The sequence below is a fragment of the Centroberyx gerrardi genome, chromosome 7, assembly GCF_048128805.1.
Source record: "Centroberyx gerrardi isolate f3 chromosome 7, fCenGer3.hap1.cur.20231027, whole genome shotgun sequence".
In the NCBI taxonomy this organism is placed as follows: domain Eukaryota; kingdom Metazoa; phylum Chordata; class Actinopteri; order Beryciformes; family Berycidae; genus Centroberyx; species Centroberyx gerrardi.
The window spans coordinates 11,404,159-11,429,619 of record NC_136003.1 but is presented as its reverse complement, the minus strand read 5'-3'; the positions used below and the strand labels follow the sequence as shown (position 1 = coordinate 11,429,619).

The 25,461-nt window shown below is 42.2% G+C and overlaps 3 protein-coding genes across 11 annotated transcripts; 2 read left to right on the top strand and 1 right to left on the bottom strand.

Moving 5' to 3' along the window:
• Window positions 1-4,965: 4,965 nt before the first annotated feature.
• On the top strand, window positions 4,966-13,423 carry cnn1b (calponin 1, basic, smooth muscle, b). The gene is made up of 7 exons (XM_071898546.2): window positions 4,966-5,213; window positions 8,809-8,930; window positions 9,159-9,225; window positions 9,825-9,962; window positions 10,412-10,528; window positions 10,785-10,931; window positions 11,179-13,423. The coding sequence occupies exons 1-7, from the start codon at window positions 5,154-5,156 to the stop codon at window positions 11,422-11,424; spliced, it is 897 nt and encodes a 298-aa protein (XP_071754647.1). The 5' UTR covers window positions 4,966-5,153; the 3' UTR covers window positions 11,425-13,423.
• Window positions 13,424-13,505: 82 nt separating this feature from the next.
• On the bottom strand, window positions 13,506-20,779 carry elof1 (elongation factor 1). Of its 9 annotated transcripts, XM_078284460.1 has the most exons (12): window positions 20,701-20,779; window positions 20,535-20,586; window positions 20,391-20,452; window positions 20,174-20,255; window positions 19,803-19,998; window positions 19,415-19,482; window positions 19,253-19,308; window positions 18,952-19,034; window positions 18,727-18,800; window positions 18,301-18,413; window positions 17,643-17,731; window positions 16,531-16,704 (listed from the first exon to the last, which is right to left on the bottom strand). In XM_078284460.1, the coding sequence occupies exons 1-10, from the start codon at window positions 20,716-20,718 to the stop codon at window positions 18,385-18,387; spliced, it is 720 nt and encodes a 239-aa protein (XP_078140586.1). In that variant the 5' UTR covers window positions 20,719-20,779; the 3' UTR covers window positions 16,531-16,704; window positions 17,643-17,731; window positions 18,301-18,384. The 9 variants fall into 9 exon arrangements, with proteins under 9 accessions (XP_078140591.1, XP_078140592.1, XP_078140590.1 ...); XM_071898558.2 differs by having other exon boundaries at window positions 17,643-18,413; XM_078284461.1 differs by having other exon boundaries at window positions 17,643-18,413; window positions 18,748-18,800.
• A 145-nt stretch (window positions 20,780-20,924) lies between these two features.
• tmem205 (transmembrane protein 205) lies at window positions 20,925-23,473 on the top strand. Its single transcript, XM_071898551.2, has 4 exons — window positions 20,925-21,035; window positions 21,563-21,671; window positions 21,786-21,949; window positions 22,128-23,473. Exons 2-4 carry the CDS (start codon window positions 21,572-21,574, stop codon window positions 22,428-22,430), a joined length of 567 nt encoding a protein of 188 aa, XP_071754652.1. The 5' UTR covers window positions 20,925-21,035; window positions 21,563-21,571; the 3' UTR covers window positions 22,431-23,473.
• Window positions 23,474-25,461: the final 1,988 nt, after the last annotated feature.

The window sequence follows — 25,461 nt, the reverse complement described above, 5'->3', positions numbered from 1 at the left end:
CATCATCACCTACACACACTGATACAGAGAAACACACTTGCACGTCGCGAAAATACAGTCTGTCATCACTTACAAAAAAATAGACACGTCATTCAGCACAACTGCACTCGCACAAAGATCATCCTCACACACACACACACGCAAAAAAGGATGTATACGTCAGTGTTTGTGCTGTTTTCATAGTCTGGCTGAATCTGCAAATCTGTGCCTTGGCTCTGAGCCACCACTCTTGTGGGTGTTTACCTTCTGTCAACTGTGTTTGTAAAACGTTTTAGCTTAATGAATTTATGTCTATAAATGTCAAATCTCCTCTTTCCCCTCTTTACAAGGTACAAGACCTCTGTTTTGAATTTGCTCCATGCTGGCACAAGCCCGCTCTATATTGAGCAAGATATTGTTATGTAAAAATAAATAGATTATAGGGATATGCCTATTTCAGGAGGAATTTATGCAGAAGACCTTTTCCCAGACTTGGGGGAAACAAAAACACATCAAAAAAATACAACATTCCAGACTTTGGAGAGGCTATAAACGGAACCAATTTTACAAGGTGCTTAGACCCTTAGCCGCTGCGTGTCGATTGGGATGACTTTTTAAACCAGATTGTTAACGAGCAGCACCTAGCTGTCACCAGCTGCCTCACAGAAACATGTCATGAGGCAGGACTACAAGTTAGGATGTGTGAAAAGTGAAAGCAGTCACTAAATTATACCAGACACACAATTGGCTTGAACTGAACTGTGTGGACAATTCCAATTTTCTATGAAACCATTAGCTATGTATTCTGAAAACACTGCAGTCTGGATCGGGACACTTCAAACAGCGTGAACTGTAGTGGATCTGACCTGACACTTCCACTTTTACTGACCAAATGCAGGTTTGTTTGAAGCTTCCCGTCCCTACTGTACACCGGCAGGTCGGAATTATCCCGATGCCATGAACTCAGCCTTCAGAATTCGTCTCAGTCGCGTTGGATGTCGAGGCCTTCTACCATAAATAGCCAGACAGACTGGAGAGAGGGAAGGGGTGGAGGGGTGGAGGGGTGGAGGGGTGGAGGGAGGGAGAGGCGGCTTAGGGAGCTTTGGAAATGCCCTTCTGAGTTTCTGAAGCAGCACTTCTCTCTCTCTCTCCTTCTGTCTCTCCCTCTCTGTGCTCTTTCTTCCTAAACAGTTGTAGCCAATCACGCTCCATCTGCATTTTGTCAACTTTCATGACTCACAATCTGTCCTCACCTCATGCACCCTTTAAAAGTGCTGGTCTCTATATCATACCCAGAACCCTCCTGTCATCCAAGGTGTCCTCCCCCAAGGTGTTCTTATGCTGATATACTGCATGTCTCCACTCTGAAATACTTCAACTGAAATGTATACTTTTCACTTATTATCCAAATGTACAAGATAAACAAACCTAGCCGGAGGCCATGCAAAACGTTCAAAAGGAATATAAGTTCAAAAAAACATCACATCATCATAGACTTTTTTTTTCATTTCTCTGATGTAAAACGCTGACGCTCATCTACTCCGACTCTTTTCCTCGAGTTTGGCCTCTCCGCTGCTGCTGCTGCCCTCCGCTAATATGACGTTTAGCCTAAGTGTTCGATGAACTCGGAGCCAACGTAAACACTCCGCAGCCCACCGCACAGCAAATATAAGACGCTGGTCCATTATTATTAGTGTAAGGGATTCCTCTTTCACGAGACATTACATCCCAGCTCCTCTCCCGGCCGGCGAAAGGCCCTTCCCTTCTCCCATCATGCCCAAATAAAGTGTCCAAATTCCTCGTGTGTGCTTCTTCTCTCTGTGAAATGTTTATAAGACCCTCGCTCGGTCCTGTTCGTCACTGTATGTGTGTGTGTGTGTGTGTATGTGCATGCATGGCTCTATATCCCGCTAACAGGCTGTTTATGGTGATATGTTGCGTAACGGTTACATGTGCTATAATTTTGGTTTGTCATCACAGCCAGTCTCGCACCTCAAAGGAACTTTTACATGAGGTACAACTACTTCTGTATTCTTATCTATTGGATTTCCATTTGGTTATTACCTAGTTATTGGTGCAATGAGTTCATCAGGGTCAGGGTCTCCTGTATTTACCCTACTAGGCCCTACTCAGTCCACTCGCCTGGTTAAATATGTCAGGTAGAGAGGCTTTAGTGCTGCTCTTGGTGGATCAAACTGTGTGCCAAAATCCTGCTGCTACACCCACTGCGTTTACCCTGTACCAAATTTGTCCATCATCTTTCATTTTGCTAGATCCGCTGAGCTGCATTTGGACTTTCCTCTGTGCTGCGGGATCAATATCAATCGGTGACCTTTACTTGACTTTTACTACCTGAAACAGCCTGTTTTTCCAGATTTCCTCCAGAAAAAGGTCATTTCCCTCTGTCTTTTTTCCTTTTCAGTCACTGAAAATCCACCTGGCATTTCCATTCTGACGCCACAATGAAATATCACCAATTGCAGTGTGTTATACTGTGGACACGCAGTGATTGTAGGTGCTGTGGTCAGTGAAAGTCACTCACACACACCGTTGCTCTGCTGTAATTATTTTCAGCTGTGTGTAAACAAAGCCTCCGTGCTGATTGATTGAAACCCTTTGCATTGTTGCCGGGTAACAGTGTATGTCCAGTAATCTTGCGCTTACACTCTCCCATTGTCTATCACCGCCGCCACAGCCACCTATCCCATAATCCACCTCTCTCTCTCTCTCTCTCTTTCTGTCTCTCATCCATCCCTGGCCTTTCCAGAATGTTCTCTTCTGGCTCCACCGGCATGGTCTGCCATGTGTCTGGTAGTGACACACACACACACACACAGAAGAGAGAGAGAGAGAGAGAGAGAGAGAGAGAGAGACAGAGAGAGGAGGGTGAATCATGCTCCCCGGGGAGCAGCAGTGCCGCCTCCTCTGTTCCCCTCTGGCTTTCCACTCCACAGATCCCTGAATCCGCTGCATTCCTTTCCTTGTCATCTGCCTGCCTATGGGTGGGGTGGGGTGGGGGGGGTGGGGGGTGGGGGGGGTAAGGGTGGGGAGAGGAGGAGGAGAGGAGCAACACATTGGAGTAAAACGGGAAAACCACCTCATTGTTCCCAGAGTGACGTCAGGCCCTCTACAGTAGCCTCCATGCACAGTCAAACATATGTCCAGTACGCTGGAACCGCTCCCGCAGTAACATAGTATCATATGGCTATGTGTGAATCTGTGAGGTGATATATCTTTGCGTTACGGCATACGAGTGCGATGACAAGCTGAGAAGAAAGGAAAGCACACCCAGGCTGATGGGGTTATTTCTCATCTTCACTGTACGTGCGTTTTCACCAGATTTTTTTTTTTTTCTTCTCTGGTAAAAGTGCAAGAGTTGACCTTCGCAAAAGGTTGTGAAAGTTTTAATGAGAAACGCTCGCTCTAGAAGAAAAGAGATATCTGCAATTTGAAACAAAGCATATTACAGTGCATTGTAAAGGAGAGTAGGTACCTCAAGTCCTTGGTTGATAAAATATCACTTACAGACTGGCTCCCCCATATTTTAGAAATACTGAGTGATGAACTGCAGCGCTCTTTAGAAATTAGCTCTTCAACTAATTAACATATTTCTATGCGGATGAGGTGGAGACTCACAATATGGAGCATTATGAAAAATGTGCCTGAGCTTTTATATTCACGCCCTGCTGCTCATTAATCTTGCTCCATTAGAAATGCTTGTCTCTGCTCATTCTCTTTCTCCATATATTGAGAAGCCCCACCAGCCAGGCTGCATCTCCATATAATCACATTTTTGCTATGATTTTCTCTACGAGGGCAATCACATATGTTGAATACAGCTGTTAGTGTGACCTACATGATAAGTGATTGATAGATAGATAGATCGCTTGGTCGGTTAGTGTTAGGGTTAGAGTTGTAGTTGTTATATGGAAACGTTGCAGTCCTGTGTGTGTAGGAGAGCACAGCAGTATGCAGAAAGCAGCATGTAGCCCTGCCAGCACTCTTTGAATGGAAGCCAGTAAAAAATATGTGTGGGTACTTTAACAGCACTCCTCTAGCATACCTGTGCTGTACTGATCTGTGCATTAAACACAGTGGAAAAATACTTGGTACCTTACTGTGCCAGTATAGGTACTGCATGGCACCCTTATGTGGTAGAAAAACAGATTCTCTCTCAAAGTGTGAAATATGTGATGTAAAAAAAGTGAAATCTAGCTTAGTGCTAGTTGCTTGTCAGCTGTGAGTGTCTTGAACAATAAAAAAAATCACTAATAATAGTTCTCTACTGCAACTTAACAAGATAAACATGTCTTACAACTTATAACCATCATCTTACATCATTAGCAAACATAGGAATTGGTTAAAACAAACATATGAGCACCTCAAGAATATTCAGAAAATATAGAGATCACCATGAGGGAAAATCATATTGCCATAATGAACCTATAGGGACTTGTGGAGTGTCTGTAGTACTTACAAGTGAGTTTATAGTGACCTTATTATACTTTATGTTATTTATTTTATCGCATATCACTATAATATTCCTACAGGGATACACATAGAAGTTTGTAGTTTAGCTTATAGTTTTGCTGTGATATTTGTATTGTATCCCTCTAAAATGCATTATTAGGCTACCTACCTTTTTCATAAGGGCAGAGAACACCCAAAGGCCAAAATAAACATGTTTTGGTCCTGATACTGAAGTGTATTTTAAGACTATGGCTGCAATTCGCTTCAGTATGACAATGACATAACGTCAGTAAAGTGCACCATAACACAAATGAAAAGCATCCCTGAATGGGCCGAAGGTGGAAAAAGTGACACTGATCAAATCTAATGCCCGAGCGGTGACATCACCCCCGATGAGGAGGCAGCGTCCGGATTGGACGGCGGCCCTGGCCAATCAGGGCGCGCACACATGGGAAGAGTTTAAAAAAGATTCAGAAAAGTGTCGGAAAGTTGTCCAAAAGCCTCACCAGGTCGGAACACAACCGCGATCTAACAGCATAAAAAAAAACAAAAAATAAAACCAAGATATCCACGGATTTGTCAAGCTCAGAGACACACGGGATTTTTCTGTGCCTTTCTCTCGCCAGGACAGAGAGGTGTAACCTGCTTCTCCGTTTTTAAAGGTCCCTTCAGCTTCACTGTAAATAGCCCCCCAAAAAAGCACCATGACACAACATTTCAGGAGCGGCCCAGCCTTCGGACTTTCCGCCGAGGTCAAGAGTAAGGTAGGCTTCCGAGATGTTTTTCATCTGTAGTAGCAAAGACTCGTTATTGTGAAGTTTTTTTTTTTTTTTCCACTGCGATGGGTTTTAGCAGCCTATACTAGTGCGTTAGAGCACTGGTTCCCAAACTGGGGTGTGAGGACCTCCAGGGGTCCTTGAGGGGGGTCCAGGGGGTCCCCAGCAAAATGAGGAATAGTTTAATTTCACTAGTGTTTCACTCACTATGAGAAGATGTGTAAGGGTTGTTTTGATCATGGGTTTTACTCTCATCACTGTAGTCATCACCCCACCTAGGGAATAGACAGTTACGCAGTTCTACTCTAAATCATAACTAACTACCAAAATCTTCTCAGGTGGGTTTCCTTCATACAAAATCTTATCAAATGGGGGTTTGTGGTTTGATGAGTATCTATCTGGGGGGTCCTTGGCATGAGAAAAGCTTGGGATGCTGCTGGCATGGCACCTGATGCACACAGGCCTGTATCCACTAGTGGCTAGAACTATCTATAGTTATAGTCACTTTTTGTAATTTTCCAATTAAGTTAACTTTTTTAAGTTAGCTTTTAACTCTCTGTAAGTTAGTCTTCATGTTTTCATCTATGACCTAAATACACTTCCACTCATTCATGGCAGGTAGGAGAGGTCACTTTGACTACTTTGATGGTGAGATGATGCATGGGGTTATTCCCAGCAAAGGATAAACAGCAAATATAGTCATTTTATTATCAATAATTAGTACTGTACTGTACTGTACTGTACTGTACTGTACTACTGTATGTTTATGGCATCATGCATGATCTTCCTTTCCAAGCATGTAAGCCTGTCATCACCCTGTTAGCTGCCTTGTTAAGAAAACCAAGTGTTTGTGCATCAATTGTGGTCAGAGTTTTGGGGAAACCTCAGATGTTTTTTCGGAGGTCGGTGGCTCCTATTCATATTCACTGCTAGTGTCGCGACAGAAAGCACTCTGTACTACGGAATGTGATGGGATGAGTCAGAGCTGCTGACAGTCTGTTTTCAGCATGGGAAAGGTCAGCTGCAGAATATTCCAGCCCCGTCTGTTGAGATGTTCAGACCATCATCATTGTCAATGAGGGATGCTGTCTCTTCCCTGAATAGTGCCGTCTCTCATCGATGCTTTAATCTCACACACAAGTGCGCTGCACTCTGCGAAACCCACATTCCCTTCATTACTGCCGCTCAGCACTCAGCTGGGTCTTATTCAGGAATGGAGCATTGAGATTTTGGCACTAGCCTGGCAGTGTTATTTCACTGCCATCTCCATGCCATTTCCATTAGACCTCATTCAAATGCCGGTAAGTCTGGGCAATTATGCACAAGAGCAGAGAAGTGTAGCAACATGACAACAAAGTCAGCCGATGGGCCGGGGAAATTCCACTTTCCTTGTAACGAACAACTTAGAGCTCAATTAATGGCGTGATGAATGCGAGGGCTTTGTGGGTCGTGCTACCACAGCGAGGACGGTAAGTTCCAGTAGCATGACATCAGAGAGGAGCAGAGATGCAGCAGAGACTGACAGGTACATCAGCAAATCTGATCTCCTTTTAAGGAGTGACTGGGCTCCGTGTTGGAACTTGAGAAAGTGTCCTTACTCTAAACAGTTTACATCCGAGTCAGGAATGACAAAACACTCCCCCGACAGAACGCAGGTGGACAGGAGCCGGTCTGATAGATGTGGAAGCCACAAGGCTGTGCCAGCTGCTCCCAGAATGGATCCACTTTGTGCTGAATGGAGAACAGATGAGATGAGGAGAAAAGGAGCTAAGAAGAAATGATGTCAGTGAAAGCCGACTATAATTTCAAACCTATTTCACTGACTGTCTACATTGGAACTTCCATCTATGAGTTACAAACAACTATACTGATCATTAAAAAATTAAAACACAATATATTTATGTTTTTCTCAGTTTGACACTAGTTTCTCGAGGCCAGCAGTGCCCAAATTCTGGGTCAGGATCTGAAACGGCTCATGGTCTTGTTTGTGTTGGATCCCCACATGATGAGACTTATAATGTTGCAAGCAGCCCGGCTGGCATGAGTTTCATGTTTTTACATGGGTGCTGGACTGTTACTCTATAGGCCATCTATCGACGAATTAAAACTTGTCAGATGTTTTCTATGTCTGCACTTTTGACTTACATGGGCAGCTGTGACGAGGCTGTATTAGTGGACTGGTGCCGAGCTGTTTGTGGCATTAAAAGTCCTGGAAAACAACCAGTTCTGATTGCATTCCTGAGCTCGACAATGAAAAGAACAACACGGCTAAATCAAACTCCTGAACTAAAATACCTTGGTTGGAAGCGAGAGCTGTCGATCTTGGCGTGTCTTTATCGGACGTGGTTCGCCTGAATAGTCGGCTCACTGTAAAAGGGCAGATTCTGGAAAACCCAGTGGGAGAGAGGGATGAGGAGAGCAAGAAAAAGAGAGAGAGAGACATACTATGAGAAATATGAGCAAGGCCAAGAGTGGGGGGTGGCGGGGAGGAGGGGGGGGGGAGTGATTGGGAAAGCTGTTTCTCCCAAGTTTGGTGTGATGGGCTGGAAGCTACGCAAACCCCCGCTGCTTTGAAATACCTGTTTGTGTTGGCTGCTGATCCCAGACTGTGAAGAGTTATCTGCAGAACATTGAGAAAAGGGGGGAGAGTGAGAGAAAGAGAGAGAGAGAGGGAGGGAAGGGGGGGGGGGGGGGGGGGGGGTTCTGCCTTAAGCCCTACACCAGAATGCAAAGTATTAGGGCAGTGTGTTTGTGCCAATAAGGAAATACATGGGGAGAGAGAGAGAGAGAGAGAGAGAGAGAGAGAGAGAGTGTGTTTCTCCATGCAGGAATGTTTCATTTTCATTTTTCTTCCTGTTATTTTTTTATACCCCTCATCTCAAGGTATTTTTTTCATGATACAGTTAGGTTGGTGTACAGTGGTGTGCCAGCTCTTATGAGAAAAGACTGGATAAAACCAAAGTTATTTTAGTCATTGAAAGCCTGAAATTAGGCATGAAAGAAACATTGTATTAAACCGAAGTAGGAAAACATTCCCTCACGGCGGCTTGTCATCAAAACATGCTGTGTGTACTTAACATTTAAATATCGTATGTACTATCATTTAAGTAATAATGTTCTGTCTTCTATTATTCTCCTGTTTTTATGCCTCCGTCATGGGAATCCAGGTTGTTTTTCCCACTGATTGGTCCTGTGGAAAATGCAAAACTTGAATGGAACTTATATTCCACTAGATGATATTTAACTCCGGTCCAGTGAATATTATCGTGGCTTTTGTGTTAATTCATAGTTTGGAACATTTCGGTGTGTATATTAACCCGTAGTTTGTTCTTCTAGTAGCGGGGCAATTGTGTGCGTCCTTTTAATCCGTTGTTGTCCTCATTCTCTTCTGTGTCTCATGAAATTCACAAATGTCAAATCAAATGTCAAATCACAAATGTCAGTTTTGAAGAATACAGCTCATGCTTTATGCCATCAATGCATTGCCAGGGAATAGAATAAGCCCCCACAAATGTCCCAACATGCGTTTCATCACATCGCACACAGCCGTCCCTGTCTGACCTCTGACCTCTTCCCCCCTCAGCTGGCAGGGAAGTACGACCCGCAGAAGGAGGAGGAGCTGCGGCTGTGGATCCAGGATGTGACCGGCAAGAGGATCGGGGACGGCTTCATGGAGAGTCTGAAGAACGGAGTCCTGCTGTGCGAGTGAGTGGAGGCGGAGGCGGTCCGTCCACAGAGACCGAGACCGAGGATCTGAGAGTCTTCAGAAATATGGATCAAGTCCATTTCTGTACTGCTGTAGATGATTTGTACCAAAACTAAATTGAAAATGGAAAAGTGTTTTCAGTGTTACAGCCTACAGTATCCTCCTAAAAAGATGGAAGTAATCTATCTCTTAAATACCAAAGCTATTTTGTGTCTTTCTCTTCGTAGACTCATCAACACTCTTAAGCCAGGTTCGGTGAGAAAGATCAACAACTCCAGTCAAAACTGGCACCAGGTAATTTAACAGCTCCGAGAGACACCTGAATAAAATCCATATTCTCATATCGCAAGCGCCATGGGAACTGGGTAACTAGTGGACAGGATCTATGAAAAAATAGATATCGACTCGATTTCACCCTGCTGTTCTAAAAGTTGTTGTTTTTCAGAGTGTGTGAAACCAGATTAGACTGCCCCCTTGGCATGGACAACACACACAGAGCTTATTTACATTCCAGAAAGTAGCTGCCTTATCAAATGAAGCCCATCTCAGCATGTCGTTTAGTCGCCTTGTACGGGACTGAAAAAGCAAACAGCACATTGTTTTGAAGAATGAGGAGGACGTTAAAGACAATGCACAACTGCAACACAAATCTTTACTTGTAGATTATAGATATTACAGATTTTTGAGTAATTGTAATCACATTTTAAAGGAAGAAATAACCACAGCTGATCCTAACAAAGTGCTGCTGTATAAGACGCTTGCTGCTCCAATTAAAGCGGTGCCCTGACCCCTCTGGTGAAACACATGAAAATGAATTAGACTGTGTGTTAAATGACATATAGATGCTCTACTTAACTAATTCCATTTTGCATTCTGTCTGCTTTATTCTTCAGCTGGAAAACATAGGAAACTTTGTCCGTGCGATCACGGACTACGGCCTGAAGCCACACGACCTGTTTGAGGCCAACGATCTGTTTGAGAATGTCAACCACACTCAGGTCCAGAGCACACTCATCGCTCTGGCTGGAATGGTGAGGGCAGCGGTGCACGCTCCATCGTTTTCTACCATCCGCTGTGCTGCTTTATGTTGACTGTGTCATTACAGTCTATAGTGGTAAAGGCTGGAGCTGGTGCTTAACTCCGAATAGTAAAGGAAGGAATAATCAGGTGCAAAGTCTCAACAAAAACTGGAAAAACATTTTTTGGTCAGCAGCCACAATGAGCATATTTTGGCTATACAGCTTCCATCAACATCTGGTGAAGATGAAACAGTAAAGTTATAGTGCAATATAACACTAGATAGTCATCAGCCTGCCTATGTGAGCTTTGTGTTGTATGGACTGTGAACATAGGAGAGGAGAAAAAAATGTGCACAATATGGCAAGAGTAATAGCATAATAAAAACAATATGGGTTTGAAAAAATGTAGACTGTATTACCACTATTTTCCTTTCTGTCTCTGCATACTTCTCTCTCTTCAGGCCAAGTCCAAAGGTTTCCACTCCAAGTACGACATCGGGGTGAAGTACGCTGAGAAGCAGCAGCGCCGCTTCGCCCCAGAGAAGCTCAAGGAGGGACGCAACATCATTGGCCTACAGGTCAGAACAGCAGAGGAGTTCTACTTATAATCTCCTACTTCATGATGAATGGAGAATTGTGTCCAGAGGTGGTGTGGTGGTCAAGGCCCTTGCCTATGGAGCTGCATTGTGCCCCCTGCTGGAACCCAGCTAAATTAATATTCAGCCTTAAACATCTTTCCCCAAAGTACAAAATAAGCCCCATATCAATAAATACAAAGTAACACAGTATCTTTCCCAATCACATCATGCTCACTACATTTTGCTGCGTCTCTAGATGGGCACCAACAAGCTTGCCAGCCAAAAGGGCATGACATCATACGGCACACGACGCCACCTGTACGACGCCAAGATGGGCATGGACAACCCACTGGACCAGTCCACCATCAGCCTGCAGATGGGCACCAACAAGGGAGCCAACCAGGTGAGCACAGCCTTCCTTTTACATTTCAATTACTGGCATTATGCTAATCCATTTTTACACTCTCATCCAGATTGAATATTAGACTGCGAGATGCATCGCACACGTATTGAAAAGGGAGATAAATGAATTTGAATTCAGTAGATCTAATGAGATTAGCAGTCATTTTCTTCTCAAAAAGATCTAATAACATCGACTGTTCTTCCTAAAGATTAAACCGTTCATCTTTCTCTCTGTCTGTCTCTCTCAGTCTGGCATGACAGCCCCAGGAACCAGGAGGCACATCTTTGACAAGAAGCTGGACCTGGAGACCTGCGACACCACCACCGTGTCCCTGCAGATGGGCACCAACAAAGTGGCGTCCCAGCAGGGCATGACCACCTACGGCCTGCCGCGCCAGGTCTACGACAACAAGTACTGCACCAACCCCACCGAGGCCTTCTATAACAATGGGGACGGGGCCGAGTTCGACGGCTACCACCACTACTCTGACTAGGACAGACACGGACGGACTCGCCCTCTCCTTCCCCCCCCCCCTTCGCTTAACTTCCAGACAACAACCGCAACTTGTCTTTGTAACGAGCAAGACCACCCAGACTGTTATTTAACACCCACTGACGTCGTCGCGATGACCGTCGTCGTTTGCTGTCATCATCGTCTTCATTCCCGTCTGCTTCCAACCATTTTTGCCCTTTTTGCTCTGAGGGATTTATTGTTTGTCTTTCCATTAGTAAAAGAAAAAAAGCGTGTGTTTACAGTGACCTTAAGTCAAAATTTTCATTTAGTGGCCAACTTCTTTCCCCCAACCACTATGGGACTTTTCAACAGAGATTTTTGCTTTTCCTCTGACGAATTTTATTAATTGCTATCAAACATACCCGAGATGGGAAGAAAACCAGCGTCTCATAACTTAAGATTTAATATCCTTTGCTATTTATAGATTTTTTTTCTACCACTTTTTATATACTTAGTGTAATTGGAGATTTTTTAGCTGTCGATACCCCACACCTCACCTCCCCACCCTTCCCATCCAGCATGAACATTGACAAAGCAGAATTTCGAAAGCTCCACGAATGGGAACGAGCGACCGACTTGGCGCTGTTGACCTTTGACCCTCTTGGAATCGGAGTCCACATCCACATTGGAGCGCAGCAGGCTCTAGGATTTCATGCCTCTGGATGACACAGAAGCCCGCGGGTCGATCTGACTGACCGGGGCGGATGATGCAGGAGGACTTGTAAGCTTTGTGCGGACTTTTGCCTTGTTTTGTGTGCACCTGCGCTGGCATATCGTCATGTTCACATGCCAAATCGCCATTTTAAAGGGCCGTTTTAGATGGCCCGCGTGCAGCGTTTCCTAAGCTTTTTCAGGAGGTTGATTCATTTTGTAAAAGTAGGGGGGTGGCTGTCAGACATGCTACAATGCTTTAATAAAGTGAAAGGCCAAATGTAGGTGTTGTGACATCCAACAGTATGTGTTCACTAATGCCCCTCGCACCTTTTTGAAATTACAGAGTAACTGCCCATCACCAGTATTTCCTATAGTGCCAATGAGTCCATTCATCATGTTTTGTTTCTTGGAGTTTCGGTTCTCATCCTACGGGAGACTCGCTCTGCTCGCCTCGTGCCTCAGTGAACCTCGGCTTTAATATGCTGTTGCTCCAGTTGCACTTTACCTAGCATCACCTTGTGTGCAGCAAATGGCTTAGAAGCGCAATCTAAAAGAAGACCCGGCTGCTCCCTGAAAATCGCTGATGTGAATCATGACGAATATGCAGATTCTTGTTGTATTGATATTTTCTGTATCATAATATGATACCGTTGACCCACCGAATGTCTTGAATGTAATGTTATTGTTTAGATTATGAGTGCTACTAGCTGTAATGGGATTCATTTTCACCACATCAGAGGGCAATAATGACGACTATATTAACCTACAAAGAGTTGAAAACAAAATAGCTCCGGCACCAGTGACCTGTCTGTCATTACATCAAAAAGCCTAAATTTATTCAGAAAATATTCTGATTAATTGGCTTTGGATTATGAAATGAGATGCATATTGTCAGTTTTTGCTGTTCAATAAGCCTCGTTTATGTGATCAGTCTTGAACGAGCCAACAGATATGAGCTCTCTTCAACTGTTCATCATCACAGCAACAAAGGCATCATGGCCTCGATTATATTTATGACTTCTTGTTGTACTAGTGTGCCATCTAGTGTTTCAAGACCTTTACAGTTATGAACAGCACATTTACATTTACTGTATTATCAATCCATTGGATGTCCAAAAACATTCCTTTTATTCAATCAAAGATGGTGGAATGTAGAATTTTTTTACAGTGCGTTCATTCCCATCTATTATTATACTGCCTAGTAAATGTATAGCAACATGTCACCTTACTCTGTTGACTTTGTCTCAACATTGTTTAGACTATACATCATGCCAACCTCTGAATATTTTCTATATGCCTTTCACTAAACATGACATTTGTGCAATAAAAACACTTCAAAAATATGGTTGCGTTTTAATTTTCTCATTACTGTTATTACCCCAAAACACAAACAAATACACAGTAAGATGTGAAATACAGATTTAATTTCTAGAGTAGTTTCTCATACAAATTATATGATTGTGACTTTTAAAAAAACAAAGGAAAAAAAACTAAAAAAATGTAATGGGGCACAAAATATATATACATCTACTGCACTAAAAAAGGAGAGATGTGGCAGTTCAAGAAACAAAGGAAATGTCAACCAGCAAAAACATTTCAGTACAGTATTGACATGATTGAAAACTAAAAAAAACACAAAAGGACCACGGGAATGTGTTGTAATGACCTACAACATACAGTATAACCCTGCAGCAACCTGGGGATGAGAGAATCATGGTAATTCCTCCATCCATACATCGCACACATTACCAATGGTGGACACTGAAGGTTTTACACAAGCGGTAATATCTGTCTGATGACAACTTGAAGGATGTCCCAACCTATTTACATTACAGTCTTGTCCCAAAAAATACATCATGATCTAATCACTAAGATGACAATATGAAAATCCTTGTGTTGAGAACTGTGATGTAGACAGGCTGGGATCCTCCTGTTCAACAAAATGGCAAAACTCTGGCCCAGCCAGAGAAATGTGTCGTGCTCAGCAAGCCACAAGGTAGCAAAATGAAACAAAGTGTGTCATGCAGTACAGGAAAAGTATCTATGTTCTCAGAGAATTTAGTGTATCCACAGTTTCTGAAGGTTTTTGCTACATTGTGCTAGCAGGACGGGAACCAGGTCACCTGACCGATCAGTGGGGTGGAATGTAAGTGAGTGAGGTTAGAGAGGAGGTGAGTCACAGGAAAACACGACTACTGATTGGCCGCTTCACAGGCATCGATCCAATCGCTGTAAACATCCACTGGCTCAGACAGATCTGGACACAAAAGGTTAAGGGCCTTCCAATGCACAGAGACGAACATTTATCAAATTCAGATTGACCCAACAAGATGCCATGTAGATGAAAAGATCTTTTCTTGTTTAAAAGGATACAAGTTATAGGAGTCTGGAACTCCTCCAAGCAAACCGTGCACGATATAATTCCCGTGTTCCGAGTTCGTTCCCTGGAAAACAGAAGACGAAAGTTTTTTTATTCATAATGCATTTTTACTGGTATCCATAATGCAATTCATTTCATAGAGGATTTAGATGTTACACTGAGCTGAGCTTACATTTTGACATCACAGGACTTCTCGTGGTTACAGAACGGGCAAGTGAACTGGGTGTCCAGGTTACCCGTCAGCTTTTTCTTGGGGGGTGGCTTTCTCTTTGACTTTCTGCGTCCCATGTTTGATGTGGTAGCTCTGCAGAAGAAAAACGGCATCAAGTTTTTTTTCCCCATTGTCAATGGACATCATTCCGCTCTATGAGCCAGCTCCTTTAAGTGAACGATGGGAGCCGGCTCCCGTCTGAGAGCCGATTTCTTTTTTTCTTTCTTTTTTTTTTGTAAATTAATGCAAGACAGAATAATAGGATGATCTTTTCGCCACACTGCTTGGCCATGCGCACTCCATGCACTGACTGAATGTTGTGTTGATGTGTATGTGCGTGCGACCAATCACGTGTGATGACAGACAGAACAGCAGAAAACAAGATGAGTGACAGTCGCAAATGAAGTAGCATTTGGACGCATTTTAATAACATAGACAACCTAAAGGCAGAATGTAGAATTTGTAAGGTAAAAATATCACACACACCGTGTTCCGTTTTGAGTGTCATCTGTTTGGAATGGTTTGTGTTTTGGATAGTTCAATATAAATAAAACGTTCAATACACATGTGTAATAGTGTTTGATGTTTTTACATTATTTAAGGTTTTTATACCAAACATAATGTAAAATTATGGTATTCTGGAAATTATAAGGTTTAGTATAATTACAGTGAATAATTTAAGTGATATATGTGCACACATACCAATCATAGGTCAAAACATTGCTAAATTTGGCTGAATTATAAAAGCCAGAAGTGGTACTAAATGAAGAGCCATTTGGGAGCTGAAAGAGCCGACTCTTATTGCTGAGCTGAGCCAAATGATCTAGCTCACTAAAAAGAGCCGGAATTCCCATTACTACAATACATCTCTGTTGAATTACTATTTCCTCTCAGAAGTTAAAACTGTGAATAAATACAAATAGAACAAGCAGAACCAATGAAAGCCATATATGACTGCACTTCTTGGTCCATTTCATACAGCCAAGATGGGCCAATTATGCATCCGTTGAGCATGTCTTGAGTGGGGTGTGTTGGTGTAGGTTAGGAAAGTTGTGATCAGCTACTGCCAGTAAATTATGATTGTGTCTGGTAGGTTAGTCCATTCTATCAGACAATTTCACAGGTACCAACCATTGTTTAGAGATTCTTTACTAAAACCCTATTTGACTGACAGTCAAAGTGTATGTGAATAATACTAAAACATTTCTGTTGGATGAGATCATTTGGATTCGCCTGTTTTTACCATCTGTAAGCTTGGCAGTATTTCATGCAACTACTGTAGCTACAGTCACAGTACAGTCACAGAAGAGAATGAATGGGCTGCTATGTTTATGTAACACATAATCAGTAATCAGCAATAACCCAACGGTGCTTTCAGTAATCTTTAATCACCTAGCCATTTACTTTTTATAGACAGGTCATTTAACCTGAAACTAACGTTAACGTTACATGGAGGCGTGTGATACACTTTTAACATCATGGCTAGCAAAATTACCACCAATAAGATGATAAGTACGATTTGAATAACGTGTTCCATCAGTGCAGATGTTACAAGTTCCATCATAACCGCATTCGAAATTCCTTCAGATAGATCAACTGCAACAAGCATCGTGCTAAGCGCCAGAAAACAACAAAGCTAACGGTACATGCTAGCAAGCTAGCTCGTGAACAACTGCTAGCTTGCTTGTAAGTAACTAGATTGTATGAGATATTTCAACAAAATGCCATTTCAAATAATTTGGGGGAAAGGGCAATGTTGAGGTAACGCTATGTGTTTAATCTCATCAGACCACATATTTAGCATTTGGGTCTGCAGTGATGTGATTGTTCTCTTACCAAAAGGATGGCTTGCAGCGGAGGATGCTCTCCGTTCATCCGGATGCAACCATCTCTTGAGCTTCTTCTGATTGGCTGATTGGGAGTTTGTTCGATTTCTCATTGGCTTAGAAGTAAACGTAAACCGCCCTATGTATCCAATGGTGCATCTTGCTCTCTAACTCCCGCCTCTAATGAGACTTGGGCAAACACAACATCCACTCAAATCAATTTAAAACGTACAGAAGAGCACACTAAACGCTTTGTTACATTATGGCATTTTCATTGAAACACGATGGATGGATGGATGGATGGATGGATGAATAGATAGATAGATAGATAGATAGATAGATAGATAGATAGTCATACAAAAAATTGCCATGAGAACCAAGTCATCCTGTAACAGTAAGTGAGACTGGAGTAGCCTTAGCTTATATTGTGCTTTCATACATTTCATTCATTTTTTTAGATGATGATTTGGTTTGAGAGACAAACAGGCAGTCAGACAGTTACCGACAGTTACTGACAGACTGGTTAATGATCAAGATAATTTATTTTTGCATCTCCATAAAGGGGTCGGAAACCAACAGAGATGACAGAGAAGTACTATCAAGTGCCCTCTTCTTCACATGTGCTATCTCCCAAGCAGGTTGTTTCAGTAAGAAATAAGAAAACTGTGATTCAGGCCCTGATGCACTCACCAGGGATATCAACACAGAAAAGAGACCAATGATTAATGATGTGATCTCCCTGCTGGATCTGTTTCCATGGGTTCAAGTAATTGAGGACAAGGAGTGGCCAAGCCTTACCTCTTCCTGTAATTTTCAGCTGCTTTATCTGTGACCACAAAGATTATCAAACCCTTGAGCAGGTGGCCGGCTGGAGGCAGGTGCTGGAGAAAGCACTTGCCAACAGATCAATTAGCTTGAATCACTACATCTGTCATACTGGAGCACTCCACATTGGCAAGCATGCTCCCGACCAGTACTTAAAGCTTCAGAAGAGGAGGATGAAATTAGTCAAAATCCCATTTGGCCGCCACAGTCAGCAGTGAATTAACTGACAACATTATAATCAAACTTCTCCTCAGGACTAGCCCACTGAAGGAGGGGGACACCAAGAAAGTTGTTTAGACTACCTGTTGCTGCTGAGGAGCCTGGTGAAAAAAGTTTCTCCCAAAGAATGATGCTGCTGAAAGGTCTGAGCCACTTCAACCCCTTGAATGTGCTGTCAAGAGAACAAGACGTTGTGTGCTTTGGTGCTGCTGTGCCACAAAGCCACAGAAATAGATTAACAATAATGAAACTGCCTCAAATAGAAATACTGTTATTGTGGCAGCCAAAGAAACAGCTGAGAATCTAAAAGATGAGCTGCAACAAGAGTGTTTCACAATATCATATCAAAGAAATACTGATTTCTGAGGTCAAATAATATGAAACAAAATAGAAGTCTCATACAAATTGCTGATGATAAGATATTGATGTGAAAATCAAATTGCATTGTTTTAATAGGCTATATCAATAAAAACATGGTATAATAAAAATTGAGATTAAACGTAAACATCTCTTTTATTAAGCTTGAATAAATAATAAGCATTAGTTGTGGTTGTTCTATTTGATAAATACTGGACATGTTCTGTTCATAAACTATGAATGCCACTCAATGAAAGGTAATTGAGATAGAGATGATAGCGAGTCCCACATGATGAATGTGGTCCAAAAATTACAGATTGAAAATCTTGCAAACCTAATTTAATTTTATTAGGATGGATTTTTGTCATCTATGATAATAAAAACCTGATGATAATGCAAAAATATGTGAGTGAATATTGTGACAGAGTATCCCAAATCCTTCTTAGATCATCAGTGCTTGGCAGAAGATTAGAGAGTTGAATTGAATTTATTTCCTCCTGTAAAATGAAAAAAAAGTATTCCCATTATAATTTGTATCATGCTGTGCACTTTCTGTAGTAAGTTACTTTAAATACGTAAATATGATGTAACAACTGCTTGGTCTACTAATAGATTAGGCAACTTTCCTTTGGCTTCAGTGCCATTTTGTGCTTCAACTGAATCTACATTATATGGCATTGTCTTTATGCTTGATGTCCCATCTTCAACTAAATGGAAGATAAAGTAGAGCCACTCAGCTCTAGCACCATTCTCCACTGTAGTGATATATAAGAGCATGAGATAGGTATGACTTGAAATAACATATCTCACCTGTTTTCTCACAGGCCTCACCTTTGGACAGTCTGACAGCCTCAAGCTTGCTCTGTATGTCTGAGATATCTAAACTGAAAAGACGATAAACAGCAGACAGTTGAGCATTTGTATACAAGTCCAGCATCATAACACAGAGTCACACCACTGGTAACATGGTGAACAGAATCATCCAGACAAGCTACAAGACTGTCACTGCTCTAACTTCACCCCAGAGCTTCTCACCTCAGTGTGTTCACATCCTGAGGCTGCTGCTGTCTGAGAGAGCGCTCCTGAGCCTGGTAGCTGCCAGTAGTCCTCTGCAAGTACTGGAAATAGAGGCACAATAGAAAAGAAAAGGACTGGAGTAAGGCAAAGTTTGTTTGTCAGAGTCAAAGGCGATCATTTTTAAGGGGGATACTGATCATATTTGAGATAGCTGGTTCCCAAACTTTCATAGTTCTCACACAATCATAATCAATTATGATCATATCTGGCTAACAGTGTTCTGAAATTGAAGAAGAAACAAATTTGAGCGCTGTAGTACCATATCGGTGTTTAGCTTCTCTGATAACTTGCACTGGATTTCATGCCTCTGATTCCCTAAAGAGGAAGGAGAGAACCGTGTCAGGTTCTTGGCAGTTGCCAAGCTATTCACATCATGTAAACATTGTAGGTCTGGATCTCAAACACATAATGTCAAACTTGCCAAGTTGGCCGTGGATGTGATGGATTTCCTTCCTCAGCTCGGCAACCTGCTCCCACAGTACATTCCCACTGAAAGGACACATGGAAGCACACAGAGACAAGAGATAGGAGAGCAGAAACGGGAGTTATTTGCTTATTATAAAATGGTTCAGTATGCATTTATCAGTGGAGGTCAAGACACTGAATTTTGGCATACACTTTCCTTTCCTTTCCTTTCCTGTCTTTTCCTGTCCTGTCCTGTTGAACTATCCTATCCTGTCCCATCCCATCTCATCCCAATTATCCTTTTCTGTTTCATCCTGTCTTATCCTATTCAGTCCTATGCCCCCTATCTGAACCCATCCCATCAAATCCTATCCTATATTATACGATCCTGAATTTTCTGGCACCTGTGATACAACTCCTGGGAGATGTGATGGATGGCAGCATCCCTCTGAATGCTGGAGCAGGGTGCAGGGTGAGAGGAGCGGTGAGCCAAGGCGGTGTGCAGGTAGTGGAGCTCAGTAGTGACGTCACAGCGCAGGGCTTCAAAGCGCTCCTCCAGCTGCTGGGCAGCCAGGCTGGAGGCCAAACGGTGCAGCTCAGCTGGAAGCACAGCACCCATATTACACACAAGTAGGGAGGGACGCATTCACTTGGTATATAAAGTTTCAGTAATGCTTATTATTGAAGTACACCTATTTAAGTGAACTGCTACCAAAAGAACTAATTGCATGACATGGATGCTATTTCCAATTTATTTTCACTTCTGATCACTCACCTTGAAGAAGTGCAACACAGTTGTGGATCTGGATCCTCTCAGCTTCATATGTGGCCATTGCTTTGCTGAGAACATCAATTGTCTATGGTCAAAGAAGAAAATTGTAGCTGTTAAGATAAATAATATATATATATATTGATGTATATTGATTTTGTATATTGAATATACAATTTTGTATTTTGTATATTAAATGCTAATGAAAACATAAGATAGTCACCTTAGCTTGATTTTCAACCTCTGACCTCAGCTTTTCCACTATATCCCGGAGAGGCTCCTCCTCTAATCCAGCCAATAATAAATAAATGAATTAATAAAGGAATAAATAAACTTTGTGAGACACATTTCACACCTTTTAGCACACCTTCAACAGCAAGGGGCAGTGGCTGAGCAGCAGGGGGCGGTGGTTCACTCTTCTATCAAATGAGATGAGAAATGATCAATTCACAACTTGAAGAGATTAAAACTGACTGAAAATGAAATAGAATTTTGTACTTTACAAAACCAATACATAAAACATATCAACTTACCTCACCCTCGTCGTCCATGACGCATCAAACGGCAAGCTAGGAAAGAAAATTGCAGTGATGCAGGGAATGACAGATTTGGATCGAAATGTGAGAAAGAAGGGAGGGACTGTGGAAGTAAACACTCGCAAGGCAATCGATGATTGGCTCAAAACCTTCAATTTTCTAAAATATTCATTTTGAAAGAATGTCATTCGTCCCTGTTGCCTCGGGGGGCGTGGCTTAAACACGATGAGAACGTGACAGAGGAAGTGGCTCGACTGAACCTTGGATCATACATTGTATCGTTCATAATTTTCATTCGGCATTTGAAAATATTTGAGGAAGAGGATACGTAGGTAAGTGTAGCTTTAGCAATGTGTAGTGTGTATTATGCCGCCCCGAAGAAATGTGAAATGAAGTCAGCAACACTGGCTTGTCGAGATAAGTGTGTAACTTGTGTAACTCTCCCTCCGCTCAGTGGCTAAGGGCTAAAGCTGCTAGCTTGTCAAGTCCATCAGGCTCTGTAAATTCTCTTCTTCGCTTCTCTTTCAAATACTTACCTTCACGCCCCTATTTGTATTGACTTAAGGGCCAAACTCAGTGAGTTTTCGCCTGTATTTACTCTGCTCTCCCCGCCCCCTCAATAAGATACAGTATCCTTATCTGACTCTGTTGACTTATCAGCTCTGCAGCACATGTGGAGCGCCGTGCTGAAATGATGCAGATTTCAGAGCACATCTATCCTAACGATGATAATAATACAGCTCGTGGCCTTTTTGAGTGAAAATGACTTGTGCCCATATACCGGATGATCCAGCCATGAAAACGAATGATGCTTTATGCTTTTTAAAGTCAGCTAACCTGTCTGTATCTGGCCCTGCAGAGTGACACCATGGTGACAGAAGGGGATCCCACAGACTTGGTCAAAGTGTTGCACCTGCTGGCGCTTTCTTTCTCCTGGGGGATGCAGGTCTGGGTCTCCTTCATAGCAGGTACAAGGGGCATAAGACAAAGAGTTATGGTTGCAAGATATGCATGCCTTTTATGATAGCCTACCGTATTTGCTTTCTGTCCCTCTTTAATCATCTTTGTCCCTTTGCCAACAGGTTTTGCATTGGTGTGGCAGGTGACTCTGCACACCTTTGGTCTGGTGCAGAGCAAGCTGTTCCCTGTATACTTCTACTGTCTGCTGGGCAGTAACTTTGTCAGCCTGGCAGTGTATGCAGTGTACCACCCCAGAGAGCTGCTGGACTGGCATGAAAGTGTGCAGGTCAGACATAACTGTGTGTTGTTTGAATAACATGGATGGAATACAAAATACTCTGCTAAAGATGCACATACATGCATTGAAAATTACACACATATGTATTCATTTTTAATCAGAAATATTTAAGTAAATTATCTTTGTCATGTTATCTTGCAGTAAGGTGTCTCCTCTTGTTTTGCAGATGGTTCTGTACTTTGTGGCGCTGATCATGGCCGGTCTGAACGCCCAGTGGTTCGGCCCCATGGCCACTGAGGTGATGTTCCAGATCAGGGAGGTGGAGGAGGAGCACGGCCTGGGGAACCAGATCGGCCTGGGCAGCCAGAAGGAGGCTTACGCCAAGCTCAAAGAGCAGGACCCCAAGTACAGAGCCTACAAGCGCACGTTCGGCCGCTACCATGGGCTGTCCAACCTCTGCAACCTGATAGGGTTCATCTGCACCACCACCAACCTGATCTACACTGCTCTAAACTTAGCCACTATTTAGAAAGTGTTATGCGCAGGTTTGACATTTGGACAAATATCTCACTTTCCCTTTTCTTCACAGCAGTCATTTCATGTTTTATGCTGGGAACACCGCAACTCGTGTAAAATTCTTATTCCATTATGTTGGCCGTGATTGGCTGGCAGACATCGTGTCTGAGTCAAGGGGAGACTTGGCCCTCCTCCCAGTTTATACTGGGCGGACACAGCATTCCATATACAAAAACCTCCTCTCACTTTGCTTATAACCCTCCTCTATTCACCAAACTATCTTTCTGGCCTCTAGCTAAATATACCCACAAATACAAACATTATGTAAGGTTAATTGCCCTCATCCTACCATAGAAGTCTACCTGTCTTTACCATCTATCTACCTAAGTGTCCTTATGAGTGAGGATGCTCATGGTTTCATGAAGCATCCAGAAAACTCACCATTGTTGTTCACTTCTACTTGGCTGTGAATTACGTACATTTCACCCATTCAATCAATGTCTAATTTATGCTGTGCCACAAAGTATCTTAGGAACTGTGTTGTTTTTTATATTTGTGCAAGTGTTTTTCTGTTTTGGGTTTTTTTAACTTTGATTTTATCGAATAATGACAATACCCCCAGTTCTTTTAAGAATTGTATTTCTTCTTCTCTTAAGAATTCATTCACATGGTCTGTTGATCCTTCCTTCGAACAAATACAATATAGCTGAATGTACTTATAATAACACTATGTGCTCTGCTCTGTTTACTGTTTTATTATGTTTCATACACTTTCTTATGTGAGCAGAACATGTAAAGCACAGCTCTTAATATTGTATTACCGAACCTCATGTCATGTATTAGCATTGTATTACTTGTATCCCCACCAGGGGGTGATGTTTGAGCAGAGGTGTAATCAGGGAAAGATTGTAGTTCTCTTGGTGATCACAGCCTACTGCAGTTCATCTGTGAAATGTCATTTACTCAGATGGTATCATGATGGCAGTTAAACTTAGAATTGTCAATATTGTTGAATTAACACTGCAATTTTGGGATTAAACAACAGCTGGTAATGTTCTTAAAAGTGAGCATTGTATCTGTCCATATTTCAAATCAGTTTCTCTCTTCATGAGCATTTGTGTCATCTGATGATGCGCACAACTTTTTCCATCTGCTCCAAAACCATGCACTTGTTTTATTAGTTTGGAAAGAAACTGTGTGCGAATCTTTATTGATTTGCACCATTGAGTAAACCCAGACCCAATAGACAGTGCCTGGATTTAGAATAGGCAGGTTTTAACTTGATTACCAGTGACGCACATCAGATTTTGAGAGGACCAGCTTTGAATACAGAGTGCTTGTTGGCCAGCTACAGGATGAGAGGCACTGTCCCTATTACTGCTACAATATCAGCACTAATGGAGCCCTGGATGGAAACCAAAACAGTAATGTTAGTATAAAAAGCAGGGACTGGATGTACTAAGGGAAGTTTTTCCCAAACACAATTCATGTTGGCCTCTTCATAAGATTTTGCCCTTAATCTGAGAAGATTTCAGTTATCTGACATTTTCTGTTTTCTGAATATTATTTTGATTTACCAAAACAATAGGTTTTGTCTTGCATATGAAAATTTGACACCATATAAACAGACTGAATTACTTCTAATCATTTCAATTCAATTCTAACTTGTTTTTTTTTTTATAACAGGTTGGTGTATTAATGGGTTCTGTTGTCATTTTGGAGACTGTTCAAGGAAGTCAATCCAAGTCTCTTGAGGAAAAAGACCAACTTCACCTTCAGGGAAATGTAATGGGGCTTTTCTTTCCAACTGTCCTGTCAGGCAGCCTGCACTGGCATCAGGAAATAACCCTTGTTTAACCCAAGAACAAGTTTATCCACTCATCTTCTCAGCAAAGTGAGATTTCAAGTGAGATGTTTTGTTAATTGTCTCCATAGGACTCAAGAAGTGACAGGAGCTGTTGGCAAGAATAATTCGGTAAAACTCAAAAACTATAGACTATAATCGTATATAAAACTATTACGTGTGTAGGTGATTGAGATCAGTCAGTGAAGGAGCTTAAGAGAATAAAGAAAACCCACGTTCCTTTTTTTCTTTTTTTATAATTCCTCCCCTATGGGTGTGCAAAGTAAAACATGAGGAAGTAGGGAAACAAAAGGAAGTGTTGAGGACTTGCACTAGACAAGTTCCACCATCCTTCCTCATTCCTATCCCACACAAGGAAATTAGTTTGATTGTGTGTGTGTGTGTCTGTGTGTCTGTGTGTGTGTGTTTCTGTGTGTGTGTCTGTGGGTCTGTGTGTGTAATGTCACTGCAACAATCAAACATTCTGAATATGAACTGCTGCTAGTTCCCATTATTTGGAAATCTAGTGATCCTGCACACCCGCCCTGCAGTAAGATGGTGTGCTAAATTAATTATGAGTCTGGCGGACTGCAGATCTCTGCTTATGCAGCTTCATTCAATCATCCCTCATATGGAAATGCAGACCTAATTTGCAATTGTCTGATCTCAATACAATACTGATGGATACGCACCCAAGCAGCATAAAAATACTGAGATCCAAATAGAATGTATAATTTATCGAAGGACTGCGTGCTATTCAGTTTGATGTTACAAACACAACAGATACACACACACACACCTTTGCTTTACACATTTTTTTACTAATTATTATACAACTTCCTCACAGTAACCTCATTATTAAAACATTTATAGAAAGTAATAACTGTACCCAAACAATAAAGAACCATAGTAATCCTGTAATAACTTTTAGGAGGCTACTATCAATCCCCATAGGAATATTACAGTGATACCATATAGAAAATACCGTAAGGTCACTATAAACTCACTGTTGAGTAGCACAGACACACTCTAACTCCCTGTGGAGATATTACAGGAATATTCTAGTGATATTTCTTTAGGGTGTGTGTGTGTGTGTGTGTGTGTGTGTGTGTGTGTGTGTGTGTGTGTGTGTGTGTGTTGGTGTGGTGCACGCGCTCCCGTGCACACGCACAGTAGACAGCCTCCAGTTGGTTGACACAGC

Coding starts and splice junctions, on each gene's coding strand:
- tmem205 (XM_071898551.2), top strand. CDS start 21,572: ATGGTGACAGAAGGGGATCCCACAGACTTGGTCAAAGTGTTGCACCTG. Junction 21,672..21,785: donor CTGGGTCTCCTTCATAGCAG/GTACAAGGGGCA, acceptor CTTTGCCAACAG/GTTTTGCATTGGTGTGGCAG. Junction 21,950..22,127: donor ACTGGCATGAAAGTGTGCAG/GTCAGACATAAC, acceptor CTTGTTTTGCAG/ATGGTTCTGTACTTTGTGGC.
- cnn1b (XM_071898546.2), top strand. CDS start 5,154: ATGACACAACATTTCAGGAGCGGCCCAGCCTTCGGACTTTCCGCCGAG. Junction 10,529..10,784: donor GCAACATCATTGGCCTACAG/GTCAGAACAGCA, acceptor CTGCGTCTCTAG/ATGGGCACCAACAAGCTTGC. Junction 10,932..11,178: donor CCAACAAGGGAGCCAACCAG/GTGAGCACAGCC, acceptor TGTCTCTCTCAG/TCTGGCATGACAGCCCCAGG.
- elof1 (XM_071898558.2), bottom strand. Junction 20,453..20,534: donor ACTGCCCCTTGCTGTTGAAG/GTGTGCTAAAAG, acceptor TGGCTGGATTAG/AGGAGGAGCCTCTCCGGGAT. Junction 19,035..19,252: donor AGAAGCTAAACACCGATATG/GTACTACAGCGC, acceptor CTCTATTTCCAG/TACTTGCAGAGGACTACTGG.